Source organism: Pelophylax lessonae (assembly GCF_965119305.1).
Source record: "Pelophylax lessonae genome assembly, chromosome: 11".
Lineage (NCBI taxonomy): Eukaryota > Metazoa > Chordata > Amphibia > Anura > Ranidae > Pelophylax > Pelophylax lessonae.
The window spans coordinates 123012321-123035517 of NC_138778.1; the positions used below are offsets into that span (position 1 = coordinate 123012321).

General features: G+C 44.3%; 1 protein-coding gene across 1 annotated transcript in view; it reads right to left on the minus strand.

The window, feature by feature from the left end:
• LOC309567170 (uncharacterized protein) overlaps positions 1-23197 on the minus strand; it is a 563610-nt gene that overhangs the window by 350599 nt on the left and 189814 nt on the right. The window contains exon 8 of the mRNA XM_082272529.1: positions 18802-20431. Coding sequence (XP_082128655.1) covers positions 18993-20431 — 1439 coding nt within the window. The 3' untranslated portion in view covers positions 18802-18992. The remainder of the gene's footprint in view (positions 1-18801; positions 20432-23197) is intronic.

A 23197-nucleotide genomic window follows, 5' to 3' on the forward strand; every position in this document is an offset into this window, starting at 1 on the left:
GGGCGGCAAAATTAGGTTTTACCTAGGGTGTCAAAAATCTTTGCACCAGCCCTGGGTAGAGGTAGTGGGAGAGAGAGAGATGAGGGAAGGAGAGGTAGAAGAAGGAGAGAGAGGTAGAAGGAGAGAGATGAGAAAGAGAGAGAGAGGTAGGAAGAGAGATGAGAAAGAGATTTTAGATATAGAGAGAGAAAAGAATAGAGAGGGGGAAGAGATAGAGGAGAAATAGAGAGGGAAATTTGCAACTCAAAGTATACGTAACCCGCCAGCAGTACCAGCCAGCAGTAGCCACCACCAGTACCCACCAGCAGTACCAGCCAGCAGTAGCCACCACCAGTACCCACCAGCAGCAGCCAGCGATACGTGTAGGAACCAAATTCAATCCACTTAAAAACACAGAAGGGGATCTGTCCCTTTCTGTCTGGGCAGATTAGATTGGAGGGCCCATAGAGTAGAGCAGGCTGTGCCCGCGTCTGCTCTGCATAAGCTGACATGGACCTGTCATCTGATCTGCCCGCTCCGCTCATTGTGGCCCGCGACCAGTTACCAAGTCACTAAAGTGGGTGGGGGAGTGGTAATGTTGGGTGAGTTCCCACACTTTTTTTCCCAGGACTTGACCCCTGATGTTATGTATATGTACCTGATGTAAATTTTGGAGCCATACAAATGATCCAATCTGTCAGAGTTTTTAAAAAAACATATATCTACACAAAAGAACTTAGGTGGAGATGGTCAGCCTAGAGCCTACGGCAAACTGAGATGCATGAATCAGAGGATATGTACAGGATCCCACTAGACCATGGTGCTGTGTGGGAGTGCTCCCTTCACATAGACATAAGTATGAGAATTTGACAAGCTGCGATCGCCATTCAGCATAGATCAACGCCGCTGAAGGCGGAATTCACTGTTGCTGTCACGCTGTCCAGTTCGCCATAGCGGGAGTTAATTGATTTAAAGCGGTGAGAAAAAAAAAGCCTAAGCAGAGTTAGGCTGGAGGTTTAATGAATTAGGCCCCGCGCTACAATGTAAAGTAGTGAGTGTACAGCTCGTATAACAGTGTAAATTTGCCGTCCCCTCAAAATAACTCAACACACAGCCATTAATGTCTAAATCACTGGTAACAAAAGTGAGTACACCCCTCATGTGACTCGTTAGTGTTACAAGGTCTCAGGTGTGAATGGGGAGTAGGTGTGTTAAATTTAGTGTTATCGCTCTCACTCTCTCATACCGCTTTCACTCTCTCATACTGGTCACTGGAAGTTCAACATGGCACCTCATGGCAAATAACTCTCTGAGAATCTGAAAAAAGAATTCTTGCTCTACAAAAGGATGGCCTAGGCTATAAGCAGATTGCCAAGACCCTGAAAATGAGCTGCAGCACAGTGGCCAAGACCATACAGCAGTTTAATAGGAGAGGTTCCACTTATAACAGGCCTCGCCATTATTGACCAAAGAAGTTGAGTGCATGTGCTCAGCGTCATATACAGAGGTTGTCTTTGGGAAATAGACATATGAGTGCTGCCAGCATTGCTGCAGAGGTTGAAGGGGTGGGGGGTCAGCCTGTCAGTGCTCAGACCATACGCCACACACTGCATCAAATTGCTCTGCATGGCTGTTGTTCCAGAAGGAAGTCTCTTCTAAAGATGATGCACAAGAAAGCCTGCAAACAGTTTGCTGAAGACAAGCAGAAATAGGGCATGGATTACTGGAACCATGTCCTGTGGTCTGATGAGACCAAGATAAACTTATTTGGTTCAGATGGTGTCAAGTGTGTGTGGCGGCAACCAGGTGAGGAGTACAAAGACAAGTGTGTCTTGCCTACAGTCAAACATAGTGGTGAATGTGTCATGGTCTGGCGCTGCATGAGTGCTGCCGGCACTGGGGAGCTACAGTTCATTGAGGGAACCAAGAATGCCAACATGTACTGTGACATACTGAAGCAGAGCACGATCCCCTCCCTTCAGAGACTGGGCCACAGGCTAGTATTCCAACATTATAACGACCCCAAACACACCTCCAAGATGACCACTGCCTTGCTAAAGAAGCTGAGGGTAAAGGTGATGGACTGGCCAAGCATGTCTCCAGATCTACACCCTATTAAGCATCTGTGGGACATCCTCAAACGGAAGGTGGAGGAGCGCAAGGTCTCTAACATCCACCAGCTCAGTGATGTCGTCATGGAGGAGTGGAAGAGGACTCCAGTGGCAACCTCTGAAGCTCTGGTGAACCCCATGCCCAAGAGAGTTAAGGCAGTGCAGGAAAATAATGGTGGACACACAAAATATTGACACTTTGGGCCCAGTTTGGACATTGTCACTTAGGGGTGTACTCACTTTTGTTGTCAGCGGTTTAGACAATAATGACTGTGTGTTGAGTTATTTTGAGGGGACAGCAAATTTACACTGTTATACAAGCTGTACACTCACTACTTTACATTGTAGCAAAGTGTAAATTCTTCAGTGTTGTCACATGAAAAGATATAATAAAATATTTACAAAAATGTGAGGGATGTACTTACTTTTGTGAGATACTGTAGATGAGTTCTTGCTGGAAAAAAATATTTTAAGCAACAGACAGCATGGATTCTGAAAGACAGAAGTTGTCAAACAAACCTGATTTCTTTTTATGAGGAGGTAAGTAAAACCTTGGACAGAGGGGTGTCTGTGAACGTAGTATACTTGGATTTTGCAAAAGCATTTGACACAGTTCCCCACACACGGCTAATGTGTAAGGTAAAGTCTACAGGCTGGAAAAATATTTTTGTAAATGGATAGAAAACTGAGTAAAATACCAAATTCAGAGAGTAGTGGCTAATGATTCTTACTCAGAATGTTCCAAGGTTATCAGTGGTGTACCCCAAGGTTCAATGTTATTAGTGGTGTACCCCGAGGTTCAGTGTTGGGACTAGGGATGCACCGAAATGAAAATTTTGGGCCGAAACCGAAACCGAAAATGCAGGATGCCCTTGGCCGAAAACCGAAACCGAAACCGAAAATGACTTTTTCCCCCAAAAAAATTTGAAATGGATAGAACAGGGACATAAACCAAAAACAGGCAGCGACGTACACCTACACCTGTCGCTGCCACCCTGTCACAGTATATGTACTGTGATGGGTTGGCAAGAGGTTAATTTAATTACCAATGGTATTTGTATTATGAGGCATGAGGGGTTAATGTATTGTCACTGCTGGTCACTCATCTATTAGTGACTGACCAGTGGCAGGTAATTAACCCCTTTGTGCTGCATTAGTGCAACCAGTGTTAATTAACACTGACACTGGTTGCACTAATGCAGCACAAAAGGGGTTAATTAACTGCCACTGGTCAGTCACTAATAGATGAGTGACCAGCAGTGACAATACATTAACCCCTCATGCCTCATAATACTAATAGCATTGGTAAGCTGCCTCAGCTCCCCTCCCCCCTCCCCCACTGCCTCAGCGTCCTCCTCCTCGGGTGTCCTCTCCTGCATTCAAAAGTCCCGCCTCTGGCCGGCGGCACCGCCTCTCAATGATGTCCCTACTACTCTGTGCATTATGAATGGACATACTAGGCGGGGGGCGGGGCGAGCGGCCGCTATAGAGAGAACTATTGTGATCCTTCACTGTCAGCTCCTCACGTCTATGTATGAATGAGAACTGAACTGAGCTGACACCGGGCGGGGGGGCGGGCGGAGCGGCCGCTATTAGCTGTGACTATGTGAGAGCTTCTCTTCCTTGTCAGCGGAGATACGTGCCTGTCAGGGAAGTGAAGCTCTCACATAGTCACAGCTAATAGCGGCCGCTCCGCCCGCCCCCCCGCCCGGTGTCAGCTCAGTTCAGTTCTCATTCATACATAGACGTGAGGAGCTGACAGTGAAGGATCACAATAGTTCTCTCTATAGCGGCCGCTCGCCCCGCCCCCCGCCTAGTATGTCCATTCATAATGCACAGAGTAGTAGGGACATTATTAAGAGGCGGACGGCCGGCCAGAGGCGGGACTTTTGAAACCTGCCCTGCGCTGCGCTGCGCCCTCCTCCTTCCCCACGGCGGCCATTTTTATTTTCGGCACTGTTAACCCATTATCGGCCGAAATGAGAGAGGCTCATTTTCGGCCGATAATTTCGGTGGCCGAAATTTCGGTGCATCCCTAGTTGGGACCCTTATTTTTTTATATCTTTATAAATTATGGGGGGTCTGGGATTTCAGGCTTTGCAGATGACACCAAGCTTTGCAGTGGAATAACGTCCTTACAGGATGTCTCCAACTTACAATCTGACTTCAATGCACTGCTTCATTGGGCAAATACAGTATGTGGCAAATGAGGATTAATGTTGATAAATGTAAAGTTATGCACTTGGGGGCTAAGAATATGCATGCATCATACATACTAGGGGGAGGTACAACTGGGGGAATCCATAGTGGAGAAGGATCTGGGTGTTCTGGTAGATCATAAGCTTAATAATAGCATGCAATGCCAAACTGCAGTTTCCTTCTTGTATCAGAGAGGCATGGACTCCAGAGAGAGAGATATCATCTGTACAAATCATCAGTGAGACCTCATCTGGAATATGTAGTTCAGTTTTGGGCTCCAGTTCTCAAAAATAGGATACCGGGAAACTGGAGAAAGTGCAGAGAAGGGCAACCAAACTGATAAGAGGCATGGGGGAGCCCAGCTATGAGGAGAGATTGGAGGAACTGAATGTATTCTCTCATGAGAAGAGGAGATTAAGGGGGATATAATCACCATGTATAAATACATAAGGGGGAAATGATCTCCATGTATAAATACATAAGGGGGAGATGATCTCCATGTATAAATACATAAGGGGGATATGATCTCTATGTATAAATACATAAGGGGGGAAATGATCTCCATGTATAAATACATAAGGGGGGATATGATCTCCATGTATAAATACATAAGGGGGATATAATCACCATGTATAATTACATAAGGGGGAAATGATCTCCATGTATAAATACATAAGGGGGGATATGATCTCCATGTATAAATACATAAGGGGGATATGATCTCCATGTATAATTACATAAGGGGGGAAATGATCTCCATGTATAAATACATAAGGGGGGATATGATCTCCATGTATAAATACATAAGGGGGAGATGATCTCCATGTATAATTACATAAGGGGGGAAATGATCTCCATGTATAAATACATAAGGGGGGATATGATCTCCATGTATAAATACATAAGGGGGATATAATCACCATGTATAATTACATAAGGGGGAAATGATCTCCATGTATAATTACATAAGGGGGAAATGATCTCCATGTATAAATACATAAGGGGGATATGATCTCCATGTATAAATACATAAGGGGGAAATGATCTCCATGTATAAATACATAAGGGGGAAATGATCTCCATGTATAAATACATAAGGGGGATATGATCTCCATGTATAAATACATAAGGGGGATATAATCACCATGTATAATTACATAAGGGGGAAATGATCTCCATGTATAAATACATAAGGGGGATATGATCTCCATGTATAAATACATAAGGGGGAAATTATCTCCATGTATAAATACATAAAGGGGGTATGATCTCCATGTATAAATACATAAGGGGGATATAATCACCATGTATAAATACGTTCTCAAAAATAGGATACCGGGAAACTGGAGAAAGTGCAGAGAAGGGCAACCAAACTGATAAGAGGCATGGGGGAGCCCAGCTATGAGGAGAGATTGGAGGAACTGAATGTATTCTCTCATGAGAAGAGGAGATTAAGGGGGATATAATCACCATGTATAAATACATAAGGGGGAAATGATCTCCATGTATAAATACATAAGAGGGAGATGATCTCCATGTATAAATACATAAGGGGGATATGATCTCCATGTATAAATACATAAGGGGGGATATGATCTCCATGTATAAATACATAAGGGGGATATAATCACCATGTATAATTACATAAGGGGGAAATGATCTCCATGTATAAATACATAAGGGGGATATGATCTCCATGTATAAATACATAAGGGGGAAATGATCTCCATGTATAAATACATAAGGGGGAAATGATCTCCATGTATAAATACATAAGGGGGATATGATCTCCATGTATAAATACATAAGGGGGATATAATCACCATGTATAATTACATAAGGGGGAAATGATCTCCATGTATAAATACATAAGGGGGATATGATCTCCATGTATAAATACATAAGGGGGAAATTATCTCCATGTATAAATACATAAAGGGGGTATGATCTCCATGTATAAATACATAAGGGGGATATAATCACCATGTATAAATACATAAGGGGGATATGATCTCCATGTATAAATACATAAGGGGGGATATGATCTCCATGTATAAATACATAAGGGGGGGGGTATGATCTCCATGTATAAATACATAAGGGGAATATGATCTCCATGTATTAATACACGAGGGGGATATGATCTCCATGTATGAATACATAAGGGGGGATATGATCTCCATGTATAAATACATAAGGGGGGATATGATCACAATGAATAAATACATAAGGGGGGATATGATCTCCATGTATAAATACATAAGGGGGGTATGATCTCCATGTATAAATACATATGGGGGATATGATCACCATGTATAAATACATAAGGGGGGATATGATAACCATGTATAAATACATAAGGGGGATATGATCACCATGTGTAAATACATAAGGGGGATATGATCTCCATATATAAATACATAAGGGGGATATGATCACCATGGATAAATACATAAGGGGGGATATGATCTCCATGTATAAATACATAGGGAGGGATATGATCTCCAGGTATAAATACATAAGGGGTCCATATAGTGAACTTGGTGTAGAGTTATTCAATTTCAGGTCATTACAGAAGACAATGGGGCACTCTTTACATCTAGAGGAAAATATATTTTATCTCCAAACACTGAAAGGCTTCGTCACTGTAAGAGATGTGGAATAGACTCCCTCAAGATCTGGTTCTGACCAGCTCAGTAGATTGTTTTAAAAAGGCCTGGATTCTTTTCTAAATGTATATAATATAACTGAATACTAATATTTATAGGTAATAACATCAGGGGAAGTTGATCCAAGGAATATCCAATTGCCTCTCAGGGGATGTTATTTTAACACTTATTTGCCTATTGGCCCAGCAAATGGGCATTTTTGATTTTGTTCCAATTGATTCAGATGAGATTTGGGATCTAAGGGGCCTTTCAGGTTTAGTTTGGATTTCAAAGGGAACCCCACGGGAATTCATACCAATCCCTGTAAAAAAAAAAAAAAGAAAAGAAAAAAGTAGTCCATATCCAAGCCTGCCTGGCTAGGAAAGGGGAGGACATCCATGCACTTCCTTCACCTCCTGAACCATACCAGGCCACATACCCTCTACATAGGAAGAGTATCTTGTCAAATTCATTTACTCCTGGTTGGAAAGTTGAACAAGTCCAATGTATGTGCTTGTATCAGGGAAGATGAGGAATCTGTAGAATATAAGGCATCGGGAAATGTATATCTGTCTGTAGAAAACAGGGGAGATATTGAAACTCTAATTCATGTTCACCTGGAAATAATCCAAAGAAGAAACTCCATCTAAACCATGAGATTGGTCAGAGACTAATTGGTATTATTCTGTGCTTCCTGCTGCCGTACCCTGAATCAATCAAGTAATGACTGCTGGCGGGTGCGGTTGGCCAAGGGCGGACTGGCCCAGCAGGGAGCAGGCATGCATTCCCCCCAGGCAGCTCTGATGTACTGTAAATAGGCTGCTTAACCACTTCCATACCGAGTCATGTAAAATGACGTCGGCAAAGTGGTTGTCTAGATCCGGGCCGCCGTCATATGACGTCGGCCCGTTCTAGCTGCTACTGCGCGCCCCCGGCGGCGCGCAGCGGCGCGATCAGGGATGAGGCTCGTCCCTCGGACATAGCCCATCCCTGATCAGGGTAAACAGCCAATAGAAATTGGCTGTTTACCACGTGATCGGCTGTGTCAATCACAGCCGATCACATGAGTGGCTCCAGCACGAGCCGCTCGTTCTCTCTGCAATGCGCGCCCCCGGGGGCGCGCAGAGCAGCGATCGGGGACGTGGCTCGTCCCTCGGACAGAGTCGATCCCCGATCTAGGTAAAGAGCCAATGAAATTGGCTCTTTACCACGTGACCGGCTGTGTCCAATCACAGCCGGTCACAAATGTCAACAGAGAACACGGTAACTAGCTGTCACCGTGTTCTCCTCCTCACACACTGATCCTGTGTGAGGAGGAGATTGTGGTAACAGCTAGTTACCAATTACAGTGCAACCCAAACACACTGATTGCCCCCCCCCCCAATAAAAAGCACCTGTCACTAGCCCATCAAAGTACCCGAGTACCTGTCATCAGGTACTCAGATGACAGGTTCTCGGGTACTCTGATGGGCTGGTGACAGGTACTCGGGTACTCTGATGACAGGTACTCGGGTACTCTGACAGGTACTCGGGTACTCTGATGACGGGTACTCGGGTACTCTGATGACAGGTACTCGGGTACTCTGATGACAGGTACTCGGGTACTCTGATGACGGGTACTCGGGTACTCTGACAGGTACTCGGGTACTCTGATGACGGGTACTCGGGTACTCTGATGACAGGTACTCGGGTACTCTGATGACAGGTACTCGGGTACTCTGATGACAGGTACTCGGGTACTTTGAGTACCTGTCAACGGAGTACCCGTCATCAGAGTACCTGAGTACCTGTCACCTACCCATCAGAGTACCCGAGTACCTTCCACCTGCTCATCAGAGTACCTGACGCCTGAAGTACCCAAGTACTTGCCGCCTGCTCATCAGTACCCATCACTACTAATCAGTACTCATCAGTACCTATCACGTATCAGTACTGATCATCAGTACCCATCAGTACAGTATCACCTATCAGTCAGTGAGTACTACTCATCAGTACCTATCACCTGCCTGTCACCTGCCCATCAGAGTACCCGAGTACCTGTCACCTGCCTATCGGAGTACCCGAGTACCTGCCACCTGCTCATCAGTACCAGAATACCTGTCACCTGCCCAACAAAGTACCCGAGTACCTGTCACCCTTCATACAGCCACCATGTCCAAGTCCAAAAAGGTTTATATACGTCCTCTGTTTAAACCTAAATACCGGTGTTATGGCAGCAGATAGCTGCCATAACCCTGGTATTTTTTTAAACGGTGGACGGTTGGCTTTCCGATAAGGGTGGTCCCAGCGGCGGATTCGCCGTGGGATCATCCTTCCGGGATGGCGAAAGAGGCGCCCCCCCCCCTCCCGACGCGTTCCGGTCCTTTTCCCCGCTTACCGGACCCGCCGGCAGCGGGGAAAACGATCCGGTCCCGAATCCTCACAGACAGGATGTCGAGTGAGGGCAAGCTTGCCCTCACTTGACTCTATGGTCTTGGAGGACCGGAGCTACGGAAAATGTTGTTGCCTAGCAACCGGTTTAAAGGTCCTTTTTTTTTTTTTTCATTTTATATTATAATTATTTTTTTTTATTTTTTTTTTTTTCTATCTTTTAGTGTACTTGTGAGATCTAAGGACTTTTTGACCCCAGATCTCACAAAAAAGAGGTCCTGTCGTGCCTATTTCTATTACGAGGAATATTTACATTTCTTTTAATAGAAATAAAAATGATCAATTTTTTTTTTTTTTTAAACGGTGTAAAAATAAAAAATAATAAATAAAATAAATAGTAAAAAAAAAAAAAAAAATTAAAGCGCCCTGTCCCCGTTAGCTCGCGCGCAGAAGCGAATGCATACAGAAACCCCGCCCACATATGTAAACGGTGTTCAAACCACACATGTGAGGTATCGCCGCGATTGTTAGAGCAAGGGGAATAATTTGAGCCCTAGACCTCCTCTGTAACTCAAAGATGGCAACCTGTAGAAATCTTTAAATTGTCGCCTATGGGGATTTTTAAGTACCAAAGTTTGTCACCATTCCGTGAGCGTGAGCAATTTTGAAACATGACATGTTGGGTATCTATTTACTCGGCGTAACATTATCTTTCACATTATGGAAAAAAATTGGGCTAACTTTACTGGTTTCTTATTTTTTAATTAAAAAAGTGAATTTTTTCCAAAAAATTGCGTTTGGAAGACCGCTACGCAAATACGGTGTGATAAAAAATATTGCAATAATCTCCATTTTATTCTCTAGGGTCTCTGCTAAAAAAAAATATATAATGTTTGGGGGTTCTAAGCAGTTTTCTAGCAAAACAACTGATTTTAGCTTGTAAACACCAAATGTCAAAAATAGGCCTAGGCAAGTGGCTAGGATGCATGATGATGCTCCTTGGATGTTAGGCCCCTCTATATGGCTAGGCTGTGAAAAAGTCTCACACATGTGGTATTGCCATACTCAGGAGGAGTGGCAGAATGTATTTTGGGGTGTCATTTTTGCTGTGTACATGCTATGTGTTAGGAATATCCTATAAATTGACAACTTTGTGTAAAAAAAAAAAGTTTTCATTTTTGTCCCACATTTTCCAAAAACCTGTGGAAAAAAATGATATGTTCAAACGACCCATAATGCCTCATAGAATATAGGTTGGAGTGTTTGCTTTCCAAAATGGGGTCATTTTGTGGACTTTTCCATTGTATTGGTGCTCTAGGGCCTTGAAAAGTGTGATAGGTAGTAAGAAAGTTTTATGTGTATTTATGCTCCTAGAACGCCTGAATGTGCTTCTTGGACGTGGAGTCTCTTTTTGTGGCCAGGCTGTGTAAAAGTCTCACACGTGGTATCGCCATACTCGGAAGGAGTAGCAGAATGTATTTTTGGGTGTAATTTTTGCTGTGTACATGCTATGTGTTAGAAATAGCTTATAAATTGACAACTTTGTGGGAAAAAAAAGAGAAAAAAAAATTTTTCTTCATTTTCCCAAGAATTGTGGGAAAAAATTACAACTTCAAAAAACTCACCATGCCTCTTACTAAATACCTTGGACTGTCTACTTTACAAAAAGGGGTCATTTGGTCGGTATTTGTACTGTCCTGACATTTCAGGGCCTCAAGAAAGGAGATAGGCAGTCAGTACATCTGGTGTGATCAATTTTCAGTAATTGGTACCATAGCTTCTAGACTCAATAACTTTCACACAGACTAAATAATATACACTAATTTGGGTTAATTTTACCAGAGACATGTAGCAGTATACATTATGGCCCAAATGTATGAAGAAAAATTAATTTTTTGCAAAATTTTATAATTGAAACTAAAAAAAAGTGTTTTTTTTTCCAAAATTTTTGCTCTTTTTTTGCATATATCACGAAAAAAAAAAAAAAACCCAGTTGTGATCAAATACCACCAAAAGAAAGCTCTATTTGTGTGAAAAAAATGATAAAAATTTTGTTTGGTTATAGTGTAGCATGACTGAGCAATTGTCATTCAAAATGTGAGAGTGCTGAAAGCTGAAAATTGGTCTGGGCAGGAAGGGTGTCTAACTGCTCTGTATGGAAGCGGTTAACCTTACACCTCAGACAGCGGAAGCGATCACTTCCGCTTTTCCTGTCACAGCTAGGTATTGCAGAGAAAGCTAGCTTTCCTGGGAGTCTGCCGCCCGTCCCGTCGCTGCCCAATGTCTTTCTAGCTCCTCCCTCACACTCGGCTGCCTGTTTAATCGGGCACTGCTCCTCCCATTTGTTTCTAGCCAAACCCCACCTACATTCCAGCCTCCTACAGGCACTGTGCGTCTGTGCTCAGCCTACCTGTGGAGAGGGGAGAACTTAATTTGTGAGTGAACTATCTACACCCTGCACAACCCCCCCTATCAACCCCTGCTACTCTTCTTTCCCTTGTCATTTCTTACAGTGAAGACGAGGGAGGAGGGGGACTGTGTAAACTGAGGGGGGCTGTGCATTCAGGGGGGGATTGTGAGGACTAGGGAGGAGGGGGATTGTGTAAACTGAGGGGGGCTGTGCATTCTGAGGGGGGGGGTTGTGAGGACTAGGGAGGAGGGGGATTGTGTAAACTGAGGGGGGCTGTGCATTCGGGGGGGGGGGATTCTGTAACCTGAGGGGGGCTGTGCATTCTGGGGGGAATTGTGAAGACTAGGGAGGGTCGGATTGTGTAAACTGAGGGGGGCTGTGCATCTGGGGGGCGATTGTGAGGACTAGGGAGGAGGGGGATTGTGTAAACTAAGGGGGGCTGTGCATTCTGTGGGCGGGGGGTTGTGAGGACTAGGGAGGAGGAGGATTGTGTAAACTGAGGGGGGCTGTGCATTCTGAGGGGGGGGGTTGTGAGGACTAGGGAGGAGGGGGATTGTGTAAACTGAGGGGGGCTGTGCATTCGGGGGGGATTCTGTAACCTGAGGGGGGCTGTGCATTCTGGGGGGGAATTGTGAAAACTAGGGAGGGGGGATTCTGTAAACTGAGGGATGCTGTGCATTCTGGGGGGGGGGGGGGATTGTGAGGACTAGGGAGGAGAGGGATTCTGTAAACTGAGGGGGCTGTGAATTCTGGGGGAGGGGGGATTGTGAAGACTAGGGAGGAGGGGAATTCTGTAAACTGAGGGGGGTTGTGAATTCTGGGGGAGGGGGGGTTGTGAAGACTAGGGAGGAGGGGGATTCTGTAAACTGAGGGGGGCTGTGCATTCTGGGGGGGGGAATTGTGAGGACTAGGGAGGAGGGGGACTCTGTAAACTGAGGGGGGCTGTGCATTCTGGGGGGGGGGGTTGTGAGGACTAGGGAGGAGGGGGATTCTGTAAACTGAGGGGGGCTGTGCATTCTGGTGGGGGGGGTTTGTGAATACTAGGGAGGAGGGGGATTCTGTAAACTGAGAGGGGATTGTGCAGACCTGGGGAGGGGGACTAGGGGGAGGAGAAATTGTGCAGACTGGGGTGGTATGTACAGACTAGGGGAGGGGGGATTATGGAGACTAGGGGGAAGGGGGCTTGTGCAGACTGGGGGTAGGAGGGATTGGGCAGACTGGGGTGGGGGGGAACTGAGAGCAGTACAGAGGAAACTACAACTCCTGGAGTTTTTGAGGCAGGCATAGGCAGGGCGCTCCAGGGAGTCCGAGCACACCTGACTTGCTAAGGCTACACGCCGCCTGCCACAACTTGACCCCAGGACCAGGAGCATCACCCCCCCAGGAGGCTGTGCAAGGACCTGCTGAGCTGCCATCGCTGAGGTGAGAGATCATAACGCAGCTAACTCTCACATCAGGCTGCATTGATGGGTATTGGTGAGGCTGATCTGATGGGCACTGGTGAGGCTGAATTGCTGTTGAGAAAGGGGTGGGACAAATGTGATGTCATGATATGGGTAGATCATATAGGTTTGTGATGTCACATCGTGGGCCGAGCATATGGGGGGGGACAATTTTTATTTTGCCTAGGGCGGCAAAAATCCTTGCACCGGCCCTGGGCATGTACTAACAGTGGGAGGAGCTTAAAGAGGTATAGCTTAATAGGAGCTGAGCCTACTTTGCCGTGGGTCAGGAGTACATAACACAGAGCGTAGAGGCCAAATGTAAATAAAGCACAGAGTGCCCCCCAAACAAATATCCATCTTCCTCCGAATCCAATCCCCTAACCTCCATGACAAATCCCCCCCCTAAATTGGACTCAAAGGATCTTGCACAAACAAGTATGCTTGGGTGGTGCATAGAGTTAGGTAAGCTGTATGTGTCTAACTGTTGATGGACAGTAATGTAAAAACAAGTCCAATGCATTCCAGGTGGGTGAAACCACACTCTGATGGCAGCTCCTCAGAGACTGAAGAGATATCTGCAGAAAATAAAAAAAAAAAAAAACAATAGAGGGCTCCGATCAGGGTGCATAATGAAGTATACAATTTATTAAAACCATACAAATGGAAACTCAGATGTTAAAAAAAAAGCATATCATCATGATGATGGCTGGATGAACCACTGTGAGTGGTTGGGGAAGCATCCAGAGGTATCACTGCTCAAGGATGCAGAGAACTGCCAAGTTGGTAAGAACCAGGAAGCAGTCTGAGAACACAGGATCCCGGTGGACCGGAAGTTAAGTCAGTGCCAGGAACCATGGATGGGGGCATGGCTTACGCATTTCAGAGCTGCCTAGCTCCTTTCTCAAAGCCTAGGGGGCAATGACTATGCTGATCGGTATATGTACACACTAAGGGACAGTGATAACCAATTGTAAAGTGGAATACTAGAAGACTGCTGTAATCAGCGGCATATGTAGCATGAATATAAGATTTAGATATGCATACAATAAATGGAAATACGATACTCAGCATCATTTAAAAAAATGAAAATAAAATGAATAATAATGAAAATAATCTTGTTCCAATTAGTAAACATAAAAATATAATATGGTGTAATCCTGCATTCCACGGCTCCTAGACTACTTCCTGGTTCCTGACCAGCTCTGCAGTTCTCTGCATCACACTCCAGGTCACAGCGATTCATCCAGCCTTCACCACATTGACATGCCTATCATTTCTTTTAACATGTGAGTTCCCATTAATATGTTATTAACCACTTCAGCCCCGGAAGATTACCCCCTTCCTGACCAGGCCTTATTTTGCAATTCGGCACTGCGTGACTTTAACGGACAATTGCGCGGTCGTGCAACGCCGTACCCAAATGAAATTGACGTCCTTTTTTTCCCACAAACAGGGCTTTCTTTTGGTGGTATTTGATCACCTGTGCGATTTTTATTTTTTGCGCTATAAACAAAAAAAGAGCGTCAATTTTGAAAAAATAACAATATTTTTCAAATTTATTTATATGAAATTCCCCCCCAAAAAATGTAAAAATCTAATTTTTTAACATTTAGGCCAATTTGTTCTCTGGTACATATTTTTGGTAAAAAAAAATCGCAATAAGCGTATTTTGATTGGTTTGCACAAAAGTTATTGCGTTTACTAACTAAGGGAAATATTTATGTAATTTTTATTGTTTTTTTTTCAAACTAATAATGGCGGCGATCTGCGATTTTTTTTGCGGGACTGCGACATTGCGGCGGACAGATCGGACCCCTGACTAACATTTTTGACACTTTTGGGGGTACCAGTAACATTACTACAGTAATCAGTGCTATACATATGCATTGTTACTGTAAAAATGACACTGGCAGGGAAGGGGTTAACTTTATTAGTGATCAAGGGGTTAAGTGTGTCCCTAGGGGTGTGCTTCTAACTGTAAAGGGGCGTGGCTTGTGATCTAACCACAGAGACATACGATCCTACATAGCAGGATCGTATGATCTCTGCAGTTACACCAGGGAGAATGACAGGCGTCTTTGTTTACATCAGCCGCCTGCCTTTCTCCCTCTCTAGTGAGAGATCGCGAATGGCCGGCGGACATCGGAGCCGCCGGTCATACGCGCAGGGATGGCCGTGAACGAGCGGGGGCGGAAGCGCGCCTCTAGCGGCACGCGCTCGCCCCCTGCAGGCTCCTGGGCGAGCGATGTAGTACTACGTCGCTTTGCCCAGGAGGGGCTGACCGCCGCAGTAAATATACTGTGGGCGGTTGGCAAGTGGTTAATAAACTGTATACTTCAATACTGCACCCAGATCAGTGCCCTCTTTATTTTGACTCAGACCTTGGCATGGCATTGCTGGTGAGTCCCCACAGTCCACCATCTGCTGGGGAGTTCCCTCCTCTCATCTGCAATGGTATCTCCTGTACAGCTGCAGAATGCACCATAGACTCGCTGGATGGGAAGGACATCAGATGAAGCATGTCACCTCTCCAGCACCCCCATGCTTCTCTCTGCATAGGCAATCACTAAAATGGCCATGTGACAAGTCATGTCCAAGGCTGCATTTAGAGGGCGCTGTCACCGCCTCCACCCTTCCCCCAAATTAAACCACTGTGCACAGGGCAGCTGCTCCTCCTGGATGCCCACCCACCCCCTTGTCTTTGCCCTGTACCCTGATGTAGTGTTGACTTACCAGCTCCAGCCCCAGATGTGAACAGCAGGTCATCATCACAAAGAAGAGCAAAACTACCAATAATCCATATACTTACCTCCCCCCAAAAAAGTCTACAAAAGCCGAAAGGAGAAGTGTGAGGATGGCGGTGTCAGACCCTCCCCTTCTCACCAACTCGTTACAAAGGACTGGTCAACCTCACACCGCGCGGTCACTGATATAAAAAAATGGCACTCTCTGCCGCACTCTGCACAAAGATTCTCCAGCTCACAACCTAGGTGCCGACGGACTGAGAGGGAGAGGCACTGGGTTAAGGTAACTAAGCAATTAACCCTTTCAACTGCCAGAGTCAGAAACTTCACAAGATTTGAAATACAATTATGATTATAAAATAAACGTCTGTACACACGCGGTCATCACAGACAGGTATATTCAGGGATGTGTCATGTAGTAGCGCTCTTCAGGAGACAAGGATTCTGTGTTTGCATTCGGCCAATAGAGACAGTTTTAACAATTTTCAAAATATGGTTTAATAATAAAAAGGTGAAAAAAAAAAAGGTGCAAAATAAAATATTTACAGAAAAAGTGTGTCACAAAGAAACAAAGAGACAGTAATGCAACAACTTTTTATTATAATTTTACTTTTAACAAGATTGCAGTCATAGAATCAGGAATTAGTAAAGGAAGAAATCCAATTGGTCAGGAAAATGACTTGTCTGGAATGTGGAGGCGGAGTCAGTAATAATTTGTGTACAATACAATACACAACGTGTTACATTATTATAACAAAGTATTGTAGAAAAGATCACACCATAGAAAATGGGGGAAAGGAGAAAATAAACCCGGATATGAAGGTGACATTTGTGTACGTGGAACACCCTAACAATTTCCACCATTTTATTCTCCAGGGCCTCTGCTTTCAGAAAATATGTTTGGGGGTTTTATCTAATCTTTAGGCCCAAACGCATTTCGGACCGCCCCTGTGATGACACCACGTTCCTGCAGTCCATGAGCAAGGCGTGCGTTATACCACGACCTCGGTTCAGCCCGCGACCTTTAACTCAGAGCTCCATGTTGTTTTCTTCCATCCCCCCACGCTGTTGGATGGCTTCTAGGATAGAGAGCCTGCAGGGAGCCTTGTGAATGAACCCTTGTGATGTCTCATCATGCCTGCTTTTATTGCCTATCATGTAAGTGACTCGTGATTTTATGTAATAAATGGTTTACATTGTATATCGAGCGTGCCACTCATGCTATAAATACACCTGTGCTATATGTCTCTTCCGGTGTAGTTAATCCGATACACACTTTCTGAAAATTCTTTATCTAAGTGGTTATTTGCTTTCTGGTATGTACTGCTTTGTGGGTTTTATATTATGATTAAAATTTCTAAAGAAATTTTTTACTTTAATTTTTTTTAAATTTTAAATTACTTAGATAAAGAATTTTCAGAAAGTGTGTATCGGATTAACTACACCGGAAGAGACATATAGCACAGGTGTATTTATAGCATGAGTGGCACGCTCGATATGCCAGCTACAGATGACGCTGTGTCCACAGCGAAACGCGTCTAGCCATTGGCCGAGAGGTTAGCCACGTGATTTCCGGCCGGTGAAGCGCACGCTGCGGGAGCAGCTGACCACCGCGCCGTGTACATGTTACAGGCTTTTGATTTTACTATGTTTGTGAGTATTCCCATTGTTTTTTTATCGCAATAAATGAGTTTTAAACGATCTTCACTATGATGAGCTTTTTGTCTCTATGAGGATACCTGGGATCACTCAACATTGTTAAAGGATCGCTTCCAACATTAACACAACAGCCCTTCACGAGCACAAGGAATTCACTGTCAGCATCTCCTGCCTACACCAAACCACATTGTGGTAAGTAGATACACAAAGGGGGGAACCCCAAAAGCAGCACGGAACAAGCATCAAGCATTGTTTTCCTATTGAAGGACTGTTGTATGGACTTTTATATTGCACTGAGTTTGCACTTTATTATATGATCTAAATATTGCTTTTTTGCACAGTCATTGCACAGCATATGTTTTGCACAATATCAATTTTTTTCCTAGATGTTATTTATTGCACTTGATTTGCACAGAATTGTTATATATTGCATTGCAGCAATGCGCTCCCACTGGGACAGACATAAACCCTGGTGTACTATTGGCTAGGTTTCCTCCGCTGTCCAACAAGATCCCTTATCGGATACAGAGGGGAGACTCCCCCGACAGCCACACCTGGAAACATGTGACAGACTAACTAACAGAATAAGCAGAACAGGGCCACAATATGTTTTACCTAGCACCTACCTAGGAAGGTGCTACATCTGGCAATTGGATGCTGCTAATTCCTATGATACTTAACGCCAACTAAAGGCCAAATGCAGCATTTTCCATGTAAATCAACGGTTGGTTTAAGTAACTTATATCCTTCAGTATGTACTGTACTCATCAGTGCAGGAGTATGATCCCAGTTACCAATATGAAGCCATGTCTAATGAAGGAAACTAAGGGGTCTACTTCTAGAAAATTCATTGGACAAAAAAGACAATCATTCATCCAGCCATGACAAATTCTGGCCATACTTTAGCACAGGGATTTCCTAAGATCCTCAGCTATATCTAGTGGACGTAATGGAATATTTTTCCTGAAATATCCCAGCCACAAAAAAATAGCGCAACACGATTTGTTATTATTATTATGGCCAGCAGAAGAAGCCAATGATCAAATAAAATAAAATATGACCAAAACTCATCACAGCTAGGGTAATGCTGGTCACATTCATTCAACATTATTTTAAATAGACCTCTATGTGTTTCAGCCAATGAAAGGCAATGACTCCATTTTTATTTTTCTACTGTTATCAATGGCCAACACGGGACAACATTTCATCCATGTCTCCTTATCAACGGTTTCTTACATGATGAAGATCAGCCATGGAGTATATCTGAGGTGTATATCAGGGTGTGCTTCTTCCCAAAATGAGAGCTGTGATGTCCAGCACCATTCATATAGGAGACATTTCCCGCACTCAAGGCACTAATACACCTCGAGGGTTGTGTGGGATCCCTGATGTACAGGAAGACAGGACTTAAGTGAGGAATAATTCTCTCACTCAGGACAGGAAAGTGGCTTCTCCCCCGTGTGAGATCTCTGATGTCTGTAAATAGTGGACTTCTGTGAAAAACATTTCCCACACTCAGGACAAGAATACGGCTTCTCCCCCGTGTGAGATCTCTGATGTCTGTAAAGATGGGACTTTTGTGAAAAATATTTCCCACATTCAGAACAGGAAAATGGCTTCTCTCCTGTGTGATATCTCTGATGTGTGACAAGTTTTGATTTTTCAGTAAAACATTTCTCGCACTCAGGACAAGAATACGGCTTCTCCCCTGTGTGAGATCTCTGATGTGTGTAAAGACTGGACTTCTGTGAAAAACATTTCCCACACTCAGAACAGGAATACATCTTTTTCCCTGTGTGCAATCTCTGATGTCTGTAAAGACTGGACTTGTCTGAAAAACATTTCCCACACTCAGGACAGGAAAACGGCTTCTCCCCCGTGTGTATTCTCTGATGTGTGTAAAGATGAGACTTCCGTGCAAAACATTTCCCACACTCAGGACAAGAATATGGCTTCTCACCCGTGTGAGATCTCTGATGTGTGTAAAGTTGGGACTTTTCTGAAAAACATTTCCAGCACTCAGGACAGGAATATGGCTTCTCCCCAGTGTGCAATCTCTGATGGCAGTAAAGATTGGACTTCTGTGAAAAGCATTTCCCGCACTCAATGCAGGAATATGGCTTCTGCCCCGTGTGAGATCTCTGATGTTTGTAAAAACTGGAATTGTCTGAAAAACATTTACCGCACTCAGAACAGGAATACGGCTTCTCCCCTGTGTGAGATCTCTGATGTGTGTAAAAATGGGACTTCCGTGAAAAATATTTCCCACACTCAGAGCAGGAATATGGGTTTTCCTTCATGTGGGAAATTTGATGTCTGTAAACATGGGACTTCACTGAAAAGCACTTCCCACACTCGGGGCAGGAATATGGCTTCTCACCTGTATGGGATCTTTGATGTGTTTGAAGATTGTACTTATGTGAAAAACATTTCCCACACTCAGGACAGGAGAACGGTTTTTCACCAGTGTGAGATTTTTTATGCACATCAAGCCGGCATTTAAAATTGAAACACTTCCCGCACTCAGTACAGGAAAACCTCTTATCAGTTGGAAGGATGGCACCGTCCCTCACAGTCTGAGGTTCCTCAGGATAAAAGGAATACGATGATCCGGCACCATCCCTCACAGTCTGAGGTTCCTCAGGATAAGAGGAATACGATGGTCCGGCACCGTCCCTCACAGTCTGAGGTTCCTCAGGATAAGAGGAATACGATGGTCCATCTACACTGTGTGGTCCTGGATGGACATTTGAGGTAGCCGGGTTTTCTCCTGGACTATACTGTGTGATGTCCTCATCTTCTACTTTACAGTCTGGAGACAAAGTGAGACAATCCTCTGAGGTTTTCCTCATCTCCCGTCCATCTACTAAAATAGAAATACAAAGATTATCATTAGACATGAGCAGATTGGTTCCCCTAAACCAGGACTCCGCCCACATCAGGCAGCTTTGTCTCTGGAGGATCTTACAATTCCACCCTCAAGGTAACTAGTAAATGGGTCCTCTAATCTCCTACTAGTTCATTTCTTTATTCATGGACCTTAGTCAGAGAGTGAGGAAACAATGAGAACTGTCTTTTATAGGAGTGACAGGGATGAGAGGATTAGAGGACGAGTGTCCCCTCCCCCTCTATCACTCAATCTTCCCAACACAAGAAGTCCTGCACTTCCTAATTTAGTCCATGATTTAGTCAAGAAAAACAGCAGGGCTGAGCCCCACCAGAGGTCAGAGAGTGAGGATGGGGGGGGGGGGGGGGGGGAACAACCAAGATGATGACTACTAGACTGATCCTGAAGACCAACATCACTGGGTTATTGTATGTACAGCAGAAATATGTAATGTACAACATAGAGTATATAGTGAAGGGGTCAGGACTATGTAATGTACAACATAGAGTATATAGTGCAGGGGTCAGGACTATGTAATGTACAACATAGAGTATATAGTGCAGGGGTCAGGACTATGTAATGTACAACATAGAGAATATAGTGCAGGGGTCAGGAGTTTGTAATGTACAACATAGATTAACCACTTGCCGCCCTCCCATCCACCATCAAATGACAGTGGAGCGGCTCTCGTTCTGGGACTACATCATATGACAGAGCCCCAGAACAGCCGCTCTTGTGTGTCCTCGGGGGCGCGCAGCACGGCGATCGCGGCCGCACTGTGTTCCGAGGACACGGTGCGACCCTGATCTTGGTAAAGAGCCAATGACGTGTCTCTTTACCCATGTGATCGGCTGTATCCAATCACAGCCAGTCACATGTCAATGAGGAGGTGCCATTTTTTGACGCTCCTCGTCTCACACTGTCAGAGTGTGTGGCGAGGAGAGCCGATCAGCGGCTCCTCCTCAGAGGGAAGTCCAGGAAAGGTAATCAGTGCCCTGATTACAGTAAAGTACAGCATAGTAAAAAAAATTGTGCCCAAACAGTGCCCATCAGTGACACAAAACAGTGCCCGATCAATGCCCATCAGTGATGCCAATCAGTGCCCATCACTGATGCCCATCAGTGTCGTCTGTCAGTGCCCATCAGTGCCGTCCATCAGTGCCGCCCACCAGTGCCACCTATCAATGCTCATCAATGCAGCATATTAGTGCCTCCTCATCAGTGCCCATAACTGCCACCTCATCAGTGCAGCCTATCAGTGCCGCCTCATCAGCGCAAATCAGTGAAGGAGAAAAATTACTTATTTACAAAATTCACTGACAGAAATTAAGAAAAACTTTTTTTTTTCAAAATTGTCTGTCTTTTTTTCTTTCTTTAGTAAAAAATAAAAACCCAGTGGTGATTAAATACCACCAAAAGAAAGCTCTATTTGTGTGAAAAAAAATTAATTTGGGTACAGTGTTGCAGGGGTCAGGAGTAAGTAATGTACAACATAGAGTATATAGTGTAGGGGTCAGGAGTATATAATGTACAATATAGAGTATATAGTGCCGGGGTCAGGAGTACGTAATATACAACATAGATTAAATAGTGCCGGGGTCAGGAGTATGTAATGTACAGCATAGAGTATGTAGTGCAGAGGTAAGGAGTATGTAATGTACAACATAGAGTGCAGGGGTCAGAAGTATATAATGTACAATATAGAGTATATAGTGTCGGTGTCAGGAGTATGTATTGTACAACATAGATTAAATTGTGCACGGGTCAGGAGTATGTAATGTACAATATAGAGTGTATAGTGCAGGGGTCAGGAGTATTTAATGTACAACATAGAGTATATAGTGCAGGGGTCAGGAGTATGTAATGTACAACATCGAGTATATAGTGAAGGGTTTAGGAGTATGTAATGTACTACACAGAGTATATAGGGCAGGGGTAAGGACTATATAATGTAAAGCATTGAGTATATAGGGCAAGTGTAGGAACTAAGTAACATACAAGACAGCGGGGTACTGTGTGTACCAGCTTTAGTCAATTTTCCCCAGAGTATATAGTGCAGAGGTCAGGAGTATGTAATGTACAACAGAGTATATATTGCAGGGGTCAGGACTATTAAATGTACAAAATATAGTATGATGGACAGAAGTGACTTCTATCTAATGTGCAATATACAGTACATTATATACAAAATAAGGGTCACAAATATAAAAAGTACAATATAAATTATACAGTGTGAGGGTCAGGACTGATAATATTGGTATTCAGTAATCAGAGGAAGCTTAAATGTTTACATGAGACAAGTTGCAGAGGTCCCACACCGCTGCCTCCCATCTCCTGAGACTGCACTCAGTGACTTGAGTCTGAGACTATACAGACATATCCCTAAATCTGGCACAGCCAGCGGACAACAGAGCAAGTAACCAGGGAGAATTGTTCCTTTTAGAGATCTTGTTAGACCCGGGCAAGGGGAAGAAGACTCAAGGTACATTCCCTAGGTGCCTAGGTCTAGTAACGCCTCTTTGCTGCCAGCCGAACCCCAGAATCCCCATAAATCCAGTCTAGATACATAAATTGTGTCTGCAGCACAGAGAAGGAAGATTATCCGAGAGAAATACAGGAATACAGGACGGGGAACACAGCTCAGGAAAGTGACTAGGGGATTACAGGTTGATATCACCCCGTCCTTGTCCTACTCTGGGCCAATCAGTGAGCAGTATGGGTGGAGGAATGTATTTAGTGTTAATG